At 39.0% G+C, this 20398-nt stretch overlaps 1 protein-coding gene across 5 annotated transcripts in view; it reads right to left on the bottom strand.

The window, feature by feature from the left end:
* Window positions 1-20398, bottom strand: part of NSMCE2 (NSE2 (MMS21) homolog, SMC5-SMC6 complex SUMO ligase) — a 218461-nt gene that overhangs the window by 166419 nt on the left and 31644 nt on the right. For all 5 annotated transcript variants that reach the window (XM_045581524.1, XM_045581525.1, XM_045581526.1 and 2 more), the window contains one exon: window positions 3517-3623. In XM_045581524.1, coding sequence (XP_045437480.1) covers window positions 3517-3623 — 107 coding nt within the window. The remainder of the gene's footprint in view (window positions 1-3516; window positions 3624-20398) is intronic.

Here is a 20398-nt window from a genome sequence, read left to right as displayed (position 1 = left end):
AATGTGAATCTCAAGCTTTGGTTACTTTGTTAAATTCTAGGAAGACACCACTCATGAGAAAGCAAAGAGGATGTGTATTTATCACTAACTGTTAATGACACATGAAACTAATCTGAACCTGTTAGGACATTCATCATTTAGCTTCAGGACACCCATCCTTTTTTTTTTTTTAATCCTCCCCTGAGGATATGTCTCTCTCTCTCTCTCTCTCTCTCTCTCTCTCTCTCTCTCTCTCTCTCTCTCTCTCTCTCTCTCTCTCAGAAAAGCTTTCCCCCGGCAGTGACAGTGAGAAAGGCAGTGACTGCACCCATTTTACAGCTTTCAAAACCCTTCCATCATTTGGTGGTCTCATGACGGACCTGGACCAAGAAGTCATACCGCACTCTGTGGTTCGAAATGAACACTTAAAGAATTGTGACAGGTATGTAACCCATTTATTCTGAGTTCTTGGAAATGATACAGACTATCTATCTGGGACTTCCTTTAGTGCTCACTGCATAATACTCCCCCTGCAAAGTCCTATTTCTTTTTTTTTTTTCTTTTTTTTTTCCCAGAGCACTGAAAAGAATACTGACTCCAAATAAAACCTTCAGGCATTGGAGAATATACAGCAGCTCTATTTTCTCAAAGGACAAAGAGAGGCAATCTGAGAGCTTCAGTTGAAAGGGGGTTCCTAAGGATTGTGGGTAAAGTGACCTATACCTCTAAGGTTCCAAAGTAAACTTCTAAAACCTCCTCAGAGGTAGACAGCCTTCAGAATTCTGTGAAGGTGAGAGTGGGAGAGACACATTTATTTAAATAATAAGCTCTAAAGCTTTTAGGTGGTTAAATTTTTTTAATGCAACATGACTGTATGAACATTCAGACATAGAAAAACCATAGGATGGATTAGAATCTGGGCAGATGACATAGTAATGGGAGTGCTGCAGCTCTTGAAAGTCTGTGCAGAGCAGAAATTAAGCAGGGACTCATTCAGGTTCCTATTGTCTGCATTCTTTCTGAGTAATCTGACTTAAAACAGTTTCTGTTTTAGGGATCATGAACACCTCATTCTGGAACTTAACCAGCTTATATCTAATCCTATGTTTACCGAATTCTAGACTAGGACAGGTCAAAGCCAATGCACGTTTTATTTCAAAGCCTCGACATGGAGTGAGCAAAGTACTTGTTTTTAAGAAAACTTTTGTTCCATCTTTCTAAGTAACACATTTGGAAATCTGGGTTTGCAGCAGTAACATATCTTCATCCAATTTTATGAATGTCAAAGGGTTTGATACACACACAGTTCTCTAATCTGACTCACAGAATAATCTTGTGAAATAGGCAAACCAAGGACTTTACAGATGAAGAACAGAAAGTTCCAAAGGGTTTCCTTTGTTGACCCAGGATCATAACTTAGAAAATGGAAGAACTAATTAGGGTTAGAAGGGTATCTGATCCTGAGATCATTGCTATTTCTAAAGAGCTATACCATTCTGGCCCCTCCCAAGCTAGTGTTCATTTTTTATCCCTCACCAAAACAAGCAACAAGATAGCAATGTCCATAACTTCAAGTATATAAAGAACACAGTACAGTAAGAGGGGTAAAACATTTTCCTCAAAATACAAGTCATGTCCCCATATGGTTTCAGATCTAGAAACCTTCTAAAATTATGGTCTACTATTCTTGGTCTTGTGTCAAGCTTACATAGAGAGCACAACTTTGCCTCAGAAAATAACAAAATTATGTTTCCTCTTCTTATGAAAGACCAGGGACCTTCCTAACAGCACAAGAATCACTAAATCCAGTTGCTCCACATTCTGAGGTTAGCACCAAAAAGTGAGATGAAACCCAAAGCATAATCTTTTCTGTTTAGTAGGGTGGGGGCAATGGGATAAAAGAAATTCAGTTAACTACTGAATGGATGAAGGCAAGGTGAGGGTGGGGGAATCTTTCTCCTTAACTTTTGGTTTTTTTTATGAGTGGCTCAGTGTTCTAAGGAGGGAAGAGTTTAATTCTTTATATAAAAATACCTTAATTATCTGTGAATCCTTGAGTTCAATAGGAATAAAAATATCCACATTAAATTCTTTAACTTCCCAACTCTGTTATCTCTGATGTTCACTGTGCTGTTACATTTGCACAACTTCCAAGTGAAAGACAGACAAGACTATCAAATAACTTCCACAGAACGTACGGGTCGAAGCAGGACTGACTTATACAATATGGCTAACTCTGATCTCTGGTAGCAAACACACTTTATTCTAGAAAGTCAGCCTTGTTATTTGAGGTCAGTGGTTTTCAACCCTGGAGACATACATTAATATGAGCTTTTACAAAGACTGTCCCCCAGTCCTGCTCCAAATCAATGAAATCAGAATCTCTTTAGAGTAGAGATGGCTGGTTCTAGGGGTGGGCTAGAATCAAAAGCCTCTGGTCTAAGTGGTCTGAGGAGGTCATTTTCGTATTTTCCTATGCAAGAAATAGTCCCAATACCAAGACTAACAGCCACCATGCTAAGAGACATCAGAATTTTATAAGCTGAAGGAGTTTATTACTTAAATATAAGCAAATATCCTTAATTTAACCACAAATAATACACTTAACAAATACTAGTCAATACAAACAACTAGAAAAGGGAAAAATTTTAAACCAGGAAATTATTTTTTTAATTTTTCATAACTTCATATAACTATGTAATGCTCATTAAGCATGGTTTAGGTATTAAGCCATATTTAATATGTTATCTTCCCCTGACTAGCAGCCAATCTTGTAAAATATTTGATTTTTGGAATTTTCCCATAGATAGGTTAGAAAAGGCAAATAAAGAAACCAGAAGTACAAGACATCCTATTACACAGGTATATGAAATAAGTTCAAAGGGGAGTTTCCACTGCTCAGAAGACAAAAGACTTCTCAGAAACATTATTGCAATCGGATTGCTCACTTCTTACTCAACCCGGTACTGCTGAAAAGGAGGTTGCTATGTTCCCACCTTAACTGCCAATCTGTTGTTCCTGTGACAGCTGGAGTCAACAAAGATAAGTTTGGCTTCTGGAAAAACCAAAATGCCAAGCTTCTTTATTTTTAAACCTGTTCTGAAACTCTTCCGTATTATCTGATTCTATGAATTTTGCAAGAGCTGCATATTAGTTAAAGCTGGAGAATGAGTAACTAAAACGGGTCTAAATTGTATGCTTAAGCAAACAGAAAAATAAAAACAAGTTTTAGGGAATTTTTAGGTCTAAGGAGGCTTAGACTAAAAAGTCTGACACCAAAAGATGCAAGAAAACCTAAAATAGATGTAATGTTCTAATTAAATGTGGGTGGCCTAACTGGGAAAATATTTAAGATTCCTACTCTATGAACTTCCTGATTAAGAAGTCATGAATGGCTGCTACAGGAAAAAATTAATGGCTGCTACAGAAAAAACTAATAAGGAAATAATAAAGGTTACGGAAGAATTTTGATTCTGTGTTTTTATTTCTAGGTCAGAGTTGTCGCCAAATATAACGAGGTGAATGGTATAAACTTACATGATTTATCGCCGACTGAACAGCCTTTACATAATGATTTAGTTCCCGATCCATCATAGCAAATTCAATCATTGCCTTATCCATACTGTATTCACTACTCACTTCAGCTGAAAGAAAGAAAATGCAATTATTATTTTCCATTTAAAATACCTTATCTGAGTGAAGGCACCAATGTAACATATATCAATCAATGTTCTAAATGATTTTGTAAAGGTATTACATGTTTTTTAAAACTCCTCAACAAATTGGTGCTTCATTCAAAATTCTAAGAATATACCCAGTTGAAAAAGGCTCAAAGGTGCCAAAACCGGTTTGGCTCAGTGGATGGAGCGTCGGCTTGTGGACTCAAAGGTTCCAGGTTCAATTCTGGCATGTACCTTGGTGGTGGGCACATCCCCAATTAGGGGGTGTGCAGGAGGCAGCTGATCCATGTTTCTCTCTCATCGGTGTTTCTGACTCTCTATCCCTCTCTCTTCCTCTCTGTAAAAAATCAGTAATATATATATATATATATATATATATATATATATATATATACACACACACACACACATATATATATATATAATTTATTTATTTTAAAAAAGGCTCAAAGGCAGAAAGGTAGACTCAGACTCAGGAGTTCCAGGCTCTGCCACTTACTCTATGATCTTAAACCAATCACTACACTTTTGCCAGCCTCAGCTCCCTTATCTCCTAAAGCTCCCCAGTCATCTACCTACACACTGACTTCACAGGACTGTTAAAGACCAAATAAGGAAGGTTTCCATGTCTAATAACAGTAGCTTAGGCTATGCAGGCCAAACCTCTTTTGAAGACAACTAAAACGACTGGAAATAAGAAATCTTCTTAAAAACAAAAGAGCCACGAAATAGTAAGAAATAACCAGGACAAAATCTGGGGGGAAATGAAAAAGTAAAGCGGAGCACCAAAGTCATGTGGTCAGCTGGGTTCCTTCCTCAGAATAAGATGAGCCGCAAGCAATCCCACCCTGTCCCCTGAGCAGAACCGAGGGAAGAGGGAGAGAAAGCCACCTGCTCTGAGACATGTGGCCACCGCCAGCCCTCCTCCGCCTGGGCCCCCCTCACCTGAGTGGTCCTGGGAACCCAAGAACTTCTGATCTTGGGGTGGTCCCAGAGAGAGGGAACCCACACATACTCTCCTCTGGAGAAGTCACTCATCCTCGGCCTCAAACAATCCCAATAAATGATCATTAAGGATAATGAACAGATTACAGGGGGAGGAGGGAACCTTATCCTAAAACACACAAGAAAACAAGCCCCCGAGAGTAAAAATCAGCAGAAACAGATCCATAAATGCTTCAGATGTGGGGATAATCTATCCTTCAGAATATGAAGCAACTACGCTTACTGTGTTTAAAATACCCTCAGGGAACACAAGACTAAACAGTGACCAGCAGACTGGAAAAGTGTTTTAAAACAGTTTTCTTAAGCACTAAACACAAAGGAAAAGAGAACGAACACAGGATAATAAACATGTGGAAATGCAGTCCCTCAAAGGCCCTTTATTCAAATGTTGGTATTTCTTGTCTACGCTGAAGAACAATATGACATATCGTCCCAAAGTCATGAAATAATAAAATCCACTTACATTGGCTTTTAAGAATGACTTTCCTAGTCTTTAACATTAGTCTTTAATTTTACAATAGTTAATTATAAACACACCCCATAAAATATATCCAGAGCTAACCTGCTTCTGGGAGAATACCTCTTGATTTGTAATATCTAGACTTTGATAAAATGTTGACCACCTTTTAAAAGCACTTAGTAATGTGCCTTTGACATGAAAATGCTGTGAAAAACTTTGCAAAGTAAAATAAACAGGATGATGATTCTTATTATCAAGGTCCCATGGATAATAGCGAGAGTTGAATCCGATAGCAATTTCCAATACAAGGCCGAGACCCTCTCTGTAAAGGAGAAAGTGAGCAATGGCTGGGTCTTTCATAGCATGAAGCCTAAGGGAGGCCAACTGGGACTGTAGACAGCCTCAGCTAAAGCTCCAGGGCCCAGGAATGCTGGGACAAGCTGAAGAGTCTACCTGATGAATGGCGCAGCCTGAGGCAACAGAGGGAAAACACCAGAAGAGGTCAGGAAGCGAGTCCTAAAAATAACCGAGAACCACACCACACCTGGAAGTGATGCCGTCAGATAACTTTAGGCTAAACCCAGTGTCTTGGTCTATTGCAGAGACCAGAGACTAAAGACAAGAACTAGCAGAGATTCTATAATGGTATCTGGGAGACAGGCCATGAGAATGTCCATATCAAGTTGCAAACCTACCTCTGACAGAGGGAGGAAGGAAGGAAGGGAGGGAGGGAGGGAGGGAGGGAGGGAGGAAAAGAGAGGGGGGAGGGAAGGGGGGAGGGAGGGAGGAACACCAATGACGAGAGAGAATCAGTGATCGGCTGCCTCCCATAAGCCCCATACTGGGGCTCAAGCTCGCAACCAGGCCATGTGCCCTGACTAGGAATCGAACCGTGATCTCCTGGTTCTAGGTCAACACTCAACCACTGAGCCACATTGGTCAGAGTATAACATCTTTTTTTAAATGTTATTTGGGTTCATGTTTCAGAAACACTAGGCTAGGGAAGACAAAGAATCTATGTCTTTTTCTACTAAAGAACTATAGAAAACGAAGAGCATATTGTTGCATAAAAAAAAAGCAAAAAGGCCAAATAAATCCCAAAGAATTCAAGAATTCAGAAGGGAAAAAAGTGATGAACAAATAAAAAGGGAGTTGGTTGTTGACTAAAAAAATGGTTGGGAGTAGGAGAGTGTGGAGAAACTGACCAGCCAGAGCAGTTTAATACTGCTCCTTTATTCCACAGTATATAATCCCACTATCAAAATCTCCCACTTATCCCACGCCTGACACCAAAAAACAAAAAAAGAAAACCCTCCCTAAAAATTTACCAAATTCTACACTGCACATCCTTCAAGGACTGAGCACAAGCCCTACTTGCTTTTACACTGTGTCAGCCTGGAAGGATATCGCTTAATTTACCACAACTTTACTTAATATTGTGGCACTTACAACCATAAATAATCTTGTCTTTTTATATGCATTCATCACATTTCTCCAAACAGATTATAATCCACTTATGGGCAAGAATGATGCCTTAGTGTTTGGGGGCTCCAACAAAGAATTATAGCACCCCTTTCTGCAATGTTGTTATATGGCCATTTAATTTAATAAATCTGGAAATTAAGCCTCTGCCAACTATAAATTGTCCTGCTCAACTATTCAATTGAATTAAAATATGAAGAAAACATGATAATATAGATTCATTTGCCTTTTATATTTTCATTGTGATTTTTCTATAAGGAAAGAGGCTGGCACCAATAAAGTGGGGGGAAGGGGAGAGAGCAGGAAGGAAGAGAACCACACAGATGATGTTAAAATTCACAGAAGGACAGTCCCAGAGAGGAGAGTACTTCTGCACCACACTCTGCAAGCCTGGCATTAGAGAAAATTGGTGCAGATGATAAAGCATGGACAGTAATGACAATGATGAAAAAAGTCTATAATAACAGTAGCTGTAGCTAACAATTAGTAAACACTTCATTATGTGCCAAGACTTATGAGGCACCATATTTACCTTAAGCCTCACAGCAACATGAAGAGACGGAGCGTTTTATCTCCACTTTATGTATGAGAAACTGAAGCACTGAGCGGGTGAAGTGACTTGCCCCAGGCAGAGGCCACCGCCAACTCAGGCTTCCTTTCTGCAGTTTGTACACCTGCCACCAACACGAAAGGTGCTTAAACACAGACAACCACCTAACTCCTCCAAGAATGTCTACCGAACAAACCCTCAGGAGAGGAAGTCAGGGCCCTGAGCTTCATTTTAGCTCCCGGTGATCCCTTCCAAGTAGGACAGTAGGTACTGCCACTCAAATGTTATTAGACCTGGTCCTGGAAAAGCTTTTCCAAATTCCTTAAGGAGAGGAAACTGATAAAATAATAGTTTCCCCTTTTTACAAGATTACAGTTGACTTTTGAACTACATGGGTTTGAAATGTACATGCCCACTTGCACACAGATTTTTTAAATGATTACTGCAAATGTATTTTCTCTTCCTTAAGGTTTTCTCAGTGAGATTTACTCTAGTTTACTTTATTTCCTTACAGTGTGTAATACATATAACATATAAAATGTGTGTTAATTGACTGTTTATGTTATTAGTAAGGCTTTTGATCAATGGTAGGCTAATAGTAATTAAATTTTGAGGAGTCAAAAGTACTACATGGGTGTGTGTGTTTTCCCATTGATTTTTAGGCAGAGTGGAAGAGAAAGGGAAAAACTGAGAGAAACACATTGATTGGTTGCCTCCTGTACAATCCCTGATCAGGGCCCAGGCCGGGGAAGAGCCTGCAACCAAGATACGTGCCTTGACCAGAATCGAACCCAGGACCCCTTGGTCTGCAGGCCAATGCTCTATCCACTGAGTAAAACCAACTAGGGCCAGTAATACATGGATTTTAAACTGTGTGGAGGTCAACAACCCTAACATCCACATTGGTCAAGAGTCAACTGTACTGTTTGTTTTTTTAATTGAATTTATTTGCATGACATAGGTTAATAAAATTATATAGATTCCATGTGTATAACTCTATAGTGCATCACCTGTATATTGTATTTTGAGTTCACCACCCCGACATTTATCCCTTTACTCTCCTCCCTCATCCCATCCCTCTTGCTCTCTGGTAATCACCATACATTGTCCGTGTCTGTGAGTTGTTTCTTACTTACTCCCTTCACCTTTTGCACCCGGCCCCGCAACCCTCCTCCCCTCCAACAGCTGTCATTCTACTTTCTGTATACATGAGTCTGTTAATATTTTGCTTGTTAGTTTATTTTTTTTCCCAATAGATTTTACATGTAAGTGAAATCATATGGTACTTGTCTTTCTCTGACTGGCTTATTCCACTTAGCATCATAATCTCCAGGTCCATCCATGCTGTTGCAAAAGGTAAGATTTCCTTCTTTTCTTTATGGCTAAGTAGAATTTCATTGTATAAATATACACAGCTTTTTAATCCACTCACCTACTGATGGGCACTTGGGCTGCTTCCAAATCTTGGTTATTGTCAATAATGCTGCAAAAACTGTATACTCAACTATATTAAGTTTTAACCTTCCACATCAGCAAGGCCAACTAGAGGTGCTATGCAAGCAACAAGTCACCCATTGAGTGCTAGGAGAATAACTAAGCCACCTCTAGCTGCTGGGAAGTCAAATCAGTTCGAGGCCAAGAGCATGGCAGCAACAGAGATGGAGGTGGCAGCCATAGACTGATTACTGGGCAGCAAACGAGGAGCAGCAGGAGGGAAATGTTCAAGAGGATGGGGAGAGTGCTGGAAACACTGAGGGGAGCCCAATGTCAAAACCATTTCTATTTGTCCGCCTCCGTCAGGCGAGCAGGGTCTGGAGAGCTAGGGATTTTCCTAGTTCTTGAATGTACCATTCTGTGAGTATGCATTTAGTCCAGTCAACCCTTGCTTGTGCTAACCATTTGAACCTAAGTGATATACCTGAACATGCATTTACAAGCCACTACATACATGGGCAAGGTTTGGGGGGAGCTGTGACTGTGAGACCTGCATAACACATCCGGTAACATCCAGTACGCTAATTAAGGCACTGGTAAGAAGTTAGTACGATAACTAGCTGAAATACGTCCACCTGCCCCTGCCCTGTCCCAAGGGCACAGATAAACCTCAATGTAACTATTTCTGTTAATACTAATACCAGAGCTGCCCTCCCACAGATCTGTGTGATTGTACCCAGTGATCCTGGTCAGTACCACCCAAACACTATGAACTGCTAAAAGTACCTGAAGAACTTTAAAAGTGTTATTTAGACCTGGAAGGGCCACAGCATTAAACCCACTCTTAAAAAATTGTTTTTCTTTTCTTTGTTTCCTGTTCAGTGGCAAACCCTAGAGAAATAAGGATAATAACCAAAGGAAGGCTTCTTTTTAGACTGAAGTATTCTGACATTTATGTAATATAAAAAGTATCTGAATGGATGAAGTTGGCCTGCAGATAATTTCCCTAAAGTCAAACAAACCTATAATTATGCAATCTGAACAGCCACGCTATTCATTAGACACGTCATCTGTTACTCAATGTCAAAATACACTAACAGCAATATTATAACTATTAACAACTCTCTTTTTGAAGTGTTGATTAGGCATTCAAATTACATGATCAGAAGACATTAAACAGAAATGGGTGATTTAGTGCTGCAATCAAATTCAACTGAAAACAAAATTCATGAGAACTCTGCGAGAGCAAGATGATGGCGGAGGCAGGAACAAGTGTGAAAGCAAAGTGGTAACAACCAATGCTGGTTGTCTTGGATTGAAAGACTGAGGCAAAATGAGGAAGAAGAGATAAGTCTGTGAAAGGAAGGGAAGAGAAGAGACAAACCAGTTATTATTACAGACGTAGACTCAGGTGAGACAAATTCCAGCCCTCAGCTAGAAGATGTAGGTAGTAAGGCTGCAGCACATAAATTCTTATGTAGCAGAGCATGGACACGTGAGTTGATCCAGGATGAGCTCCAAGGCTGCCAGATCTATTCACATCTTATTTGATCAATATAACGGCCTTCTCTAGGTCGCAGATTAAAATGGGTGAACAGAACATTCATCATCTTGGCTTCCCCAAGTTCAGGTGGGCATGGTCACCAGAACAATCAAGTTTGAGTTCAAGACCAGTGACCAGCTCAGCAAGAACAGAAGGTAAGTGATGCAGCTCAGAGCTGTAGCTTCATGATCAGCTATTCCAAATAAGGCTCCTCCTACCCATAGCTGTCCTACAGCTGCAGCCCAAGGCACGCACTACAAAGAAACAAACCTGAGGCCCCGCCATGAGGTTGGGGAAGCACAGCTGGAATAGGTCCCAGAGCCAAGCAAGCTAATCTCATCCAGAATAGAACCAAATGCTTCATTCTTCACAAAACCATAAAGCTTCTTTACCTTATAGCTGGGATGTGTGTGTGTATGTGTGTTAGAGAGGAACACCCTGAAAACAAATTTCACCTATGTATCTTTTCAAACTTTTTGTCCCAGATTCAACTGCATAGTTTTGCCCATGGCCAATATGTTTCCTGAAATTTTGTCCCAAACAAATAAAAATTGCAGAATCAAGTGTTTTGTGTTGTAATTTTTTTTTTATTCTACAGACTCATGTATAAGCATATCTGAATAGGAACAATACCAATTATATATAGTTGATTAAATTCAACTCTGTGTATTTTATTAGTGAAATACCAGATGAAGACACAGCAGCCATTTAGGGTTCTCATGGGGTTGCTGACTCCAATTCAGCATGAATCACACATTCAGGAGGATCTGAGAAATACTCAATGCCATAAAGTGCATTATTATTCTGGGAAGGAGTAAGGAAGGCAAGGAGGCATGGAATCACCTAACTGCGTTATAAATTTCCTAGAGCAGATGGGATATGTATGTAAGAGGGAGATTTTATTTAATGAAACACAGAATAAATATTTTCTAATCTCTTCAAATTAAAAATTGATTCTATATTTTGTGAGCAAGACATTTCTTTTCTTTGGATAAACTGAAATAAATGGCAGCATAAATACATCTCCATTCCCTCCCTCTGCAGTAAACTCTTTCTCTGAAAAGGGAGCCTCAACTCTCTCTAGCAGACGGATCTCCACACACCTTCCTCCGAGAGTAGCTGTGTGTGTTTTCCTGGGAGCCTAGTATTAAGCAATCGATATACAGTCATCAGGAGTCTAGTTTAATGACTTACTCATGCTTGAGCAATAGTTAATAGAAACTTGGTTACTTCTCACTAACCTGTACTTTAGTCATAATTATTCCTCCACACAGATATTAGTGTGGTAAAATTAAAACCAAATCCACATTTTATAACTGCTTCCCACCAGAAATAATAGGGGAGAGTCTAACAGTGTATGGCACAAACTAATAAGCAAGTGACTCTTTTATAAACAGTGAATATGAGGAAAATCTTCAAGAAATATTGACCTTTCTAATAATTTTTACCCACCTATACAATCTGCTTATAATACAGAGAGGAAAATTGTATAACACAGTAACTCAAAAAGCCAGCTCTCAAGTCAGATTACTTTCAAACCTAGGCTCTATTGTTAGCTCTGCAGTCTTTAGCAAGTTACTTCACCAGAATCTCAGTCTCCTCTTCAATCTAATGGGTAAAATAACAATATCTAACTCACAAAACTGATATGAGGACTACATGAGAAAATGTACATAGGTAAAATGATCAGCATAGGGCCAAGCTCACAATCAGCACTAACAAAATATGATGTCATTCAAATTATTCCAGAATGGATAAGTACTTTGCAAATGTAATTAATCTTAATGCTAAAAGCATTTAGCTCTTAGAACCAAAAAGTATCAAGTGTACATCACTTCTTTAACTTTCAGTTATTTTTACTAACTTGAGCACAAAGCACTGAGCTGAACTCACAAGACTGTGAACACACACACATACACACACACACACACACACACAGAGATGCCCAGAAACTCATGTACCTAGTAAATCTTGATTGAGCACTTAATACATGTCAGGCAAAGAATAAAAAAGTTTTGAAGCGGAAGGAGTGGCTAACACTGCCCACAGACGGCAGGAAAGATTTAGCAGGAGGTTATATCTGTAACGTGTCTTGGAGAATGAGAAAGTGTGTACCAGATGTTCACCAGACTGGGGTAGAGGCTAAAGAAGTGCCCTCACGCCTCCCCACAGAGGTGACAGAGTTTAAGTGCCCAAAGAAAAACACTGGGCATGAAGAGAGGAGAGAGACAAAGATTAAATCTCTACTGAGCACTGACTACATGCCAGGCATTTTGAACACACTAATCATCCCAGCCTTTGTTACGACAATGTGGATTAGGTATCATTAGACATAACTTTGAGATAAGAAAACTGATGCTCAAAGAGACTAAGTCATTTGCCCCAGGTCTCACATTAATAAACCATGGAGTTTGGAATGGCCTCATGTGTGACTTAAAGTTAGCATGGAAGGCACGTGCTATAGTATCTGAACTGATACCCAGGAAAACTAAAATACACTTAATGCAAAAGTCATGGAATAAAGAATAACTGCTTCTCTAGCTAAAGGAATTCTCCTAAACATTAACTTATTTTAAGAGAGAGCAAGAGAAAGTGAAAAAGAAAGTCTGACTCACTGACTTAAACAGTTCTCAGAGTAATGGAGACTATCTTTCAACATACAGACAGATATTTCCTTTGAGAGCATAGTTAATATTCTCGAAACTACCATGGTTAAGTTATAACTCAAAGTGTTGCTTGAAGTAAATTCTAGGAAGAGTTAAAGTCATAAAATCATAGAAGTCAATCTCTGGATACAATTTAATCTCTTCCAGTCATCAAAAGCACTATGAACCCTAAGTTATGGCATCTATAACTTCAAAACACACCACAGATGTCTTTGGTTATCTGTTATAAAGTCCCTGACTCTTTACTAGTGAAGTTAAGCCTGTCTTTTATTTGACTGAAATTCTTTTTCTATACCATTCTTGCCTACTTCTTCCTACTCACTATAAAGAAATAGTGAACTCAAGGCAGCAAGCAAATTCACAAGAGCATTTATCAGCCAACATAATTTCTTGGACTTGACTTTGCCCAAGTTCTACCTACAGTATGAAGCTTGAAGGCTCAGGAGGAGACTTAAGGAACAGAACCTGGCTCTGATTTCTGGTTCATGACCAAAGTGCCAGCATGAATTTGTGGCAGCAAAAATCAAAAGAAGTGAGGCTTAAACCTCATGTGGTTATTAAGAAAATTAAATGAAAACATAAGTAAAGCACTCAATATGATGTCTTAAATTCAGTAGACAGGATAAATAGAGCCTCTCTTTTGCTATTTAACTACATGTGCTTGGCAATATTCCCCAATACAAATCTTCTTTTCCACTTAAGTTAATATCAAATCATGGAGTCATCTCACCTACTTTTTAAAATCAATAAAGCATACAGCTGAGAAATTGGTTGAGCATACAGTTGAAAAATCCAAACATGGGTCTCCAATCCCCAAATTCCCTCCTTACAGGCAACCATTGCTAAAAGGGTCCTGGGAATGTAACCTCATAGAGATAGTCCATGTAAAAGGCATCTTCTTGTAAAAGGACTACAGAAATAAAAATACTTATAGAAGTAGTAGAAATAAGGAGTATAAAATGGCCCAACTATTCTCAGAATGCCTCACATTGAAAATCATGTGCCATAGTTTTCAGTACGTGCACTTAAATAGAAAGTTTGGTGTCAAAATGTTCTCCTATAATAATAAAAGCATAATATGCTGATTAGACCAAATGTCCTTATGGATGACCTTCCAAACGAAGCCGGACTGTGGAAGAAGCCTGGGTCCCGGGTGCCTGCCAGTGGCTGGAGGGGAGCCCGGGTCCCAGGTGCCAGAGGGAAGCCGGTGCTGGCAGCTAGGGGAAGGAAGGCCTACTCTTGCACGAATTTTGTGCATCGGGCCTCTAGTTCTAAAATAAATCATAAAAGGCAGGTAAATATATCTGGGAACACAATACGAACATATTAAGAACAGAAAGCAGTGATATTAAACAAAGAATAGAGTATGAAAGCTAAAGGGGGGGTCTTCCATTCACTCATTTAACAAATATTTACCAAGCACAGCCCAGTGTGCTTGGAAACCTAAAGAAAGCAGTAACAAGACAAACACTGTACCTTCTCTCCAAGAGTTTTACAAATGTCTACTTCATGCAAAATTTCTAAAAAGTCCTAGTATAATAACTACCTGACTTTGTGTGACTCTTGGTGGGATGGGGAAGCTTGTTCCACTGCTGAACACCTCATTCTTAGATTCCTTCCAAAGAGAGAGCTGAGCTAGCACCTTCCTAGAACAATCCCAGGCAATGGCAACAATAAAGTTGAATGGCTCTTTCACACACAGTAACTTATTTACACCTCATACCCTGCATATAGAGTGATTTTACTCTCTGTTTTATACAGTTGAGAAAACTGAAGCTCAGAGAGGTTAAATGATGCCAATGAAGTCATGCCTCACTATGAGAAGTAGGACTTGAATCTTGATCCTCAACTCCAGAGCTAAAGAAGAGCACTTGCTGGTCCAACTCTTCCAGATCACAGTCCTTCAAAGACCTGAAGGTGGCTATTAAATATTTCCTACCCTACAAGTTCATTGGCTGACCTGCCTTCAAGGTGGACTACAGAATAAAAAATAAGAATGACTGCCTGGGGGTTGACCAATGAAGATTATGATAACACCATTATTACATATATACCACTAAAATTCAACAGAAATGGCTATTAAGCAGTCTTCTCCTTTCCTGTACTAGTACCACTGAGTCTTTCCATCTAAAACTCAAAACATAAGACTGTGAGATTTCTATGTTTCTGAAATCTGGCATTCCTTTTCATTCAGGAGGTAAAGGTCTTTCTGAATATCACAGGTCATCCAATTACCAGCTAGTTTACCCTATGTCCTGTGATTCATAAGTTTGACAACCTTGCCTCTCTTGGTTTTCTTTCAATTAGTTAAATAACAGCTAACATTTATTGAGCACTTACTATGTGAGCCAGACACTCTGCTAAGCAATTTACATGCATCATTTCATTCAATCCTTACAATAACTCTGTGAAAAGGACACTATAGTTATCCCCACTTGATGGGGGGGAAAACATGGACTCAGAGAGGTTAACTACTTTGAACCAAGTCATACAGCTAATGAGCTATGGAGGAAAGACTTAAATCAGACATAAATGTAAAACCTAAAACTATTAAGCTCCTAGAGAAAATTAAAAGGAACTTAAGTTAACTAAACACTTTTTTAGATATAATACCAAGTAAATATATCTGGGAATAAATTGCTAAACTAGATATCATCAAAATTAATAACTTCTGCCTCTTCAAAACAATCTTTTAAAAGCACAGATTAGGTGAAAATATTCACAAACCATATATCCAATAAAGAACTGTAGTCAGAATATACAAAGAACTCTCAAAATTCAATAAAAGTTTTTTTAAAAAAAAATAGCTCAGTAACAAAGGGGAGCAAGATTTGGATAGATACTTCACCGAATTGGTGAGTGCCAAATAACCACATAAAAAAGTGTTCAAGATTACTGGTCATTAGGAGATGAAATTAAAACACTATACGATACCACTGCATATTTGTTAGAATGGCTAAAATTAAGAAGACTGCCCATATCAAGTGTTGATGAGGATGTGGAGTGACTAGAGAATTACCCTAATGTATTCCACGCATAGGTTCCTAATTTACTACAATATCACCAAAAAAATACACTTTACTGTATAATCTAACCAGTTAATATAATTTAATCTTATCATAATTATTCAAAAGGGACTTCAAATATCATATCTCTGTTATCATTACAATTTTACTAGTAAAGTATGGGAACTTGAGTTAACAAATTTTTCATGTAACAGATACCAAAGAAAGCAGTGTTTTTGTCTATAATGACCTCATGAGAGTACTGATTGCTTTTTATTATAATTTGTTTTCTCAAATTCAGTGGTCCTCAGTGTTGTCACCAGACCACCAATATCGGCATTCCCTGAAACCTGTTAGAAACCCAAAGTCTGAGGCCCTAACACAGACAACTAATTCTGAAACTTTAGGGTGGGACCAGCAATATGTATTTGAATAAGTCCCAAAGGTAATTCTGAAGGTGGTAAAAGTTGAGATCCACTGTTTTAATGTATGTTTTAAAATTAAAGGCACAAATTGTCTTTTCTCCCTATTTCTATACTTACTGAATTATTTTAGGCCTTTTATTAAGTTATAAAACCAACACTGAATGTAAAATCCCATAAATAATGCACTCTACAAAAGGCTCTGTTTGAAAACCAATTTTCTACTTCAATACCCTAAGCCATTTACTCACATTTATTTTTGCAACTGCACCCAACATTCCTCCCAAGTTTACTAGGTTTGCTTCTAATTTCAGCTACAAGCTTTCATTCTCCAGAGAACATCTGTGCAACTTTTAATTAGGCTCATCTAAATGGAATGGATTTTAAAAATAACTCTAGTTATAAATTTTTAATTGTTTCATAAAGCTACTTAAGATAGAAGCAGAGTGAAAGTGGAAATGATATTGTACTGAATCAGGACATCTGGGGCTGTCAGTAATTTGTTCAGAGACCTTGAGTTGGTAACTTAATCTTTTGGGGCTCACTTCCCTCACTTGTAAGAGGGAGTTGAGGTAGGTGACCTGTGAAGTCCATTTCAGGTCTAAGAGACTACAAATCTGTGATCGTACTGTTATACTCTATGGTAGGGGTGTCGAACTCAATCAGAGAAGGGGCCAAAATCTAAAATCCAGCCTAAATCGCGGGCCGAATGGTTTACTGAACAGTCATAAACTGTCATTGTGATGGAAACGCAGCAGAGTGCAGTGATGACAGCGCGGTGCGGGCCACATTGCAAGGCCTGGCTGGACGGATTTGGCCCGCGGGCCTTGTGTTTGACACATGTGCTCTATGGTATTGTGCTTTTACATTGATATGATGCTGCCAAATTATTTTCTTATATAGTGTCTATTTTTATCCATTGTAAAAAATTTTTAAGACATGTGCTTGTTCTTAGGGTTCAAGAACATCACTATAACACCGCTTCCTAGAAATCTGAATACTACAAACTATAAACACACGTGAACTCTTAGTAGCTGAAGCACCAAAATGACAGTGTGATTTTTAACAGTCTCTTTCCTCTTTCTTGAACTGTTGAATTTAGCTCTGAAACTATGGGGGTGCATGGTACGACCCCCCGAACACTTTCACAGGGTCATAAACAATGTGGACTCTGGAGGCAACTGCCTGGGTTTGAGTTCTGGGTCTATCACTTATGAACTTTTTGTGATCTTGGGCAAGTTATTTAAACTCTTTAAACCTTCAATAAGCATCAGATTTTTAAAAAACTAATATTACTTCCAAAGTCAGCTCTCTCATCAGAAGTTTTCGGAACTGATCTGTAATTCAAATTAGTAAACTCACAGGGTTAAGTACACCTGCTTTGTGCAAGGCACCTCACCTTCACCCTAGGGCAGAGGTTCTCCACCTTCAGAATGCATCAGAATTATTTGGAATGTTAGTTTCAAATGTAGATTCCTGGGCTCAACTTCCAGAAGTTCCAACTCTGCAATTTTTTAAGGTTTCTAAGGCAAGTTGCTGAGGGTTGCAAAACATTTCTATAGTTTGAAAGAGATAGAACCCCTCCCTTTAAATACTTACAATCTCAGGCCTCTGTTCCATTTCAGCATTCAATGCATCTACCACAGTGTTGTTCGGTTGGCTATGTACCACGTACACCTAATCTGGTCCTTTCATGTAGATTCCATATGTCATCACTTTAAGTTCCAGTATCTATGTCCTGATGCAAGGCTATAGCTCAACTATTTACCTCTATTTGAGATCTGCCCAATCTTCTAAACCCCAACACCTCCAAACCAGTGACTACTGAAAGTTCCTAGTATTCCTGACCTCTGCACGCCAGAAGGTTCATTGACCCTGACAACTGACCTATAAACCTGACCATGGCCTCATTCACAGTCCTAGTCTCAGAATAACACTTCCGATTGTGCTGCCAGCAAACAGTCCAGTATGTCTTCAGTGTAGTACAAATTTTCAAAAAGAGATAGCAGTGTGTCAAAACCCGTATAAATTTAACTCACAAAACTTTTAATATATACAAAACAACAAGAACAACAACAAAGTAATGATCAGGGGTCAGGGAACCCGGGGGCAGAATGCAGACCATGACCAAGGACTTTAAATGTATTACAAATGTTTGACATAACCTCACTGACGAGAGTGAAGGGAAAAAGGAACTGACCTAAGTAATCTTGGAAGCTGTGTTTTGACTCAAAACTGTAGGACTAAAGACAAAAAGCACTGTGCATATAAACACTATATGCCAGTTGACGGTGCTGTTTGTCATGGAGGAATCCTATATAATAACAGCCTAATATGGTAACTGTCTGGTTGTCTGTTCAACCAATCAAAGCGTAATATGCTAACAATATGTTAAAGCTGCTCAACTGCTTGCTATGACGTGCACTGATCACCAAGGGGCAGACACTCACTGCACTGAGCCAGGCTCATTGCTGGCAAGGGCAGTGGCGGGTGGTGGGAGCCTCTCGGGCCTCTGCACCAGCACTAAGGGTGTCCAACTAATGGCTATCATTCGGACATCCCCTGAGGGCTCCTAGACTGCGAGAGGGCACAGGCAGGGCTGAGGGAGCCCCCACACACCTGAGTTTACGAATTTCGTGCACCAGGCCTCTAGTAAGTTAATAATTCTGAGACTGCTTTACATGTCTACTGAGGTCACACAAATAAATAAATGGATGATGGACAGTGGGGGCCTGGTTTCTCAGTGTTGGAGAAATTACAAACTAGGGAAGATGAGAGTTGACAATGTGGTACCATTAGATTAGCGGTGAAGGCATCGATATAAACATATTTACCTTACTACAGATACAGAAGGACAGATACAAAAATAATGACAGGTAGGTATGTACATGTTGTTACACTACAGATGCTTCCTAACTCTGTCTGCCAAAAGGCTAGAAGCAGTGAGACCCTGGTAACAACAAGCACACCCGGAACTCAGATCTGAGATTCTAAACCCCATTTTTCCAACAAAAGGAACAAGAAGAGCTCCTTGGAGAAACAGCTAATTCTGGGGCTGAGGCAGAGAAAGTGTAATTCTTTACAGAAAATTCCAAACTATGTGTATAGATACATGTCCCTCCAAAAGATGGAGCTTAATTCTTCCCCCTGCGTGTGGATGAAGTTAGTAACTTGCTTCCTTCCAAAACACAGTATGTAGAGGGGGGAAAGAAAGGCACCTTTTAGTAAAGAAACCGGACAAACACAGCTGAGGCCAGGTGGTCAAGATCAACACCATCTGTAAGTCATACTGATGTCATGTACTCCCCAGGATGATGTGATGAGAAGGGCACTTGACCTCTATAATCCTCTTTCCAAAAATAACATAATCTAACAATGGCAAACCTGAATTGAGGGACAGTCTACAGAATACTTAACCAGGATTCCTTAAAACTGTCAAAGTTATAAATTTTATTTTAATTTAAAAAATAAAAACTAGATTCTGGACAATGTCTTAGAAAAGGATACTAGTGAAGTCCAAAAAGTCTGGAGTTCACTATTTAGTTTAGTCAATAGTAATGGATCAGTGTTGTTTTCTAGTTTTGACTAATGGGGCTGTGTGAGGGTATATGGGAACTATCTGTAATTTTTCTACCCATCTAAAATTATCCCAAAATAAAATGTTCATTTTACAAAAAGATAAGAGGGCATACACATAAAATGAAATGAAAGGAAGACTGTAAAAGGAAGGGACACTGTACTTAGAAAAAGCTACACAATTAAAAAAAAATCTTAACTCTGTTATTTGGTATAAAGAATTTGACTTGCATGTAACTAAGGCACTAGACAACATCATCCCAGCAACTTTCTCAGAGTTCATAAAGCCAATAAAACACATGCCGGCACTCACAAATAGCCAAAATCTTTCCTCAATACCATCTTCAAAATGAAAATATTACACAGGCTCAGGTTGGCCAATAAACTGAAGTGGGAATTAAGAAGCACATATATTAGCTAGTTGTAGACTCTTAAACTGTAAAAGGAAGTAACTTCATCTCTCTGGGCCTGTTTCTTTATCTGTAACAGAAGCAAGTTTAAAAAGAAGTTTAAGGATCCTTTCAGTCAAAGATACAAAAGTCTACAAAGGTAGACTTTTGTATCTTTGACCAACTTCCTTGAAACCAAATTCTACA

Source organism: Pipistrellus kuhlii, unplaced genomic scaffold (assembly GCF_014108245.1).
Source record: "Pipistrellus kuhlii isolate mPipKuh1 unplaced genomic scaffold, mPipKuh1.p scaffold_m20_p_14, whole genome shotgun sequence".
Lineage (NCBI taxonomy): Eukaryota > Metazoa > Chordata > Mammalia > Chiroptera > Vespertilionidae > Pipistrellus > Pipistrellus kuhlii.
Note: the sequence above shows the minus strand (reverse complement) of the source record. Positions and strands in the feature narration are given on the sequence as shown.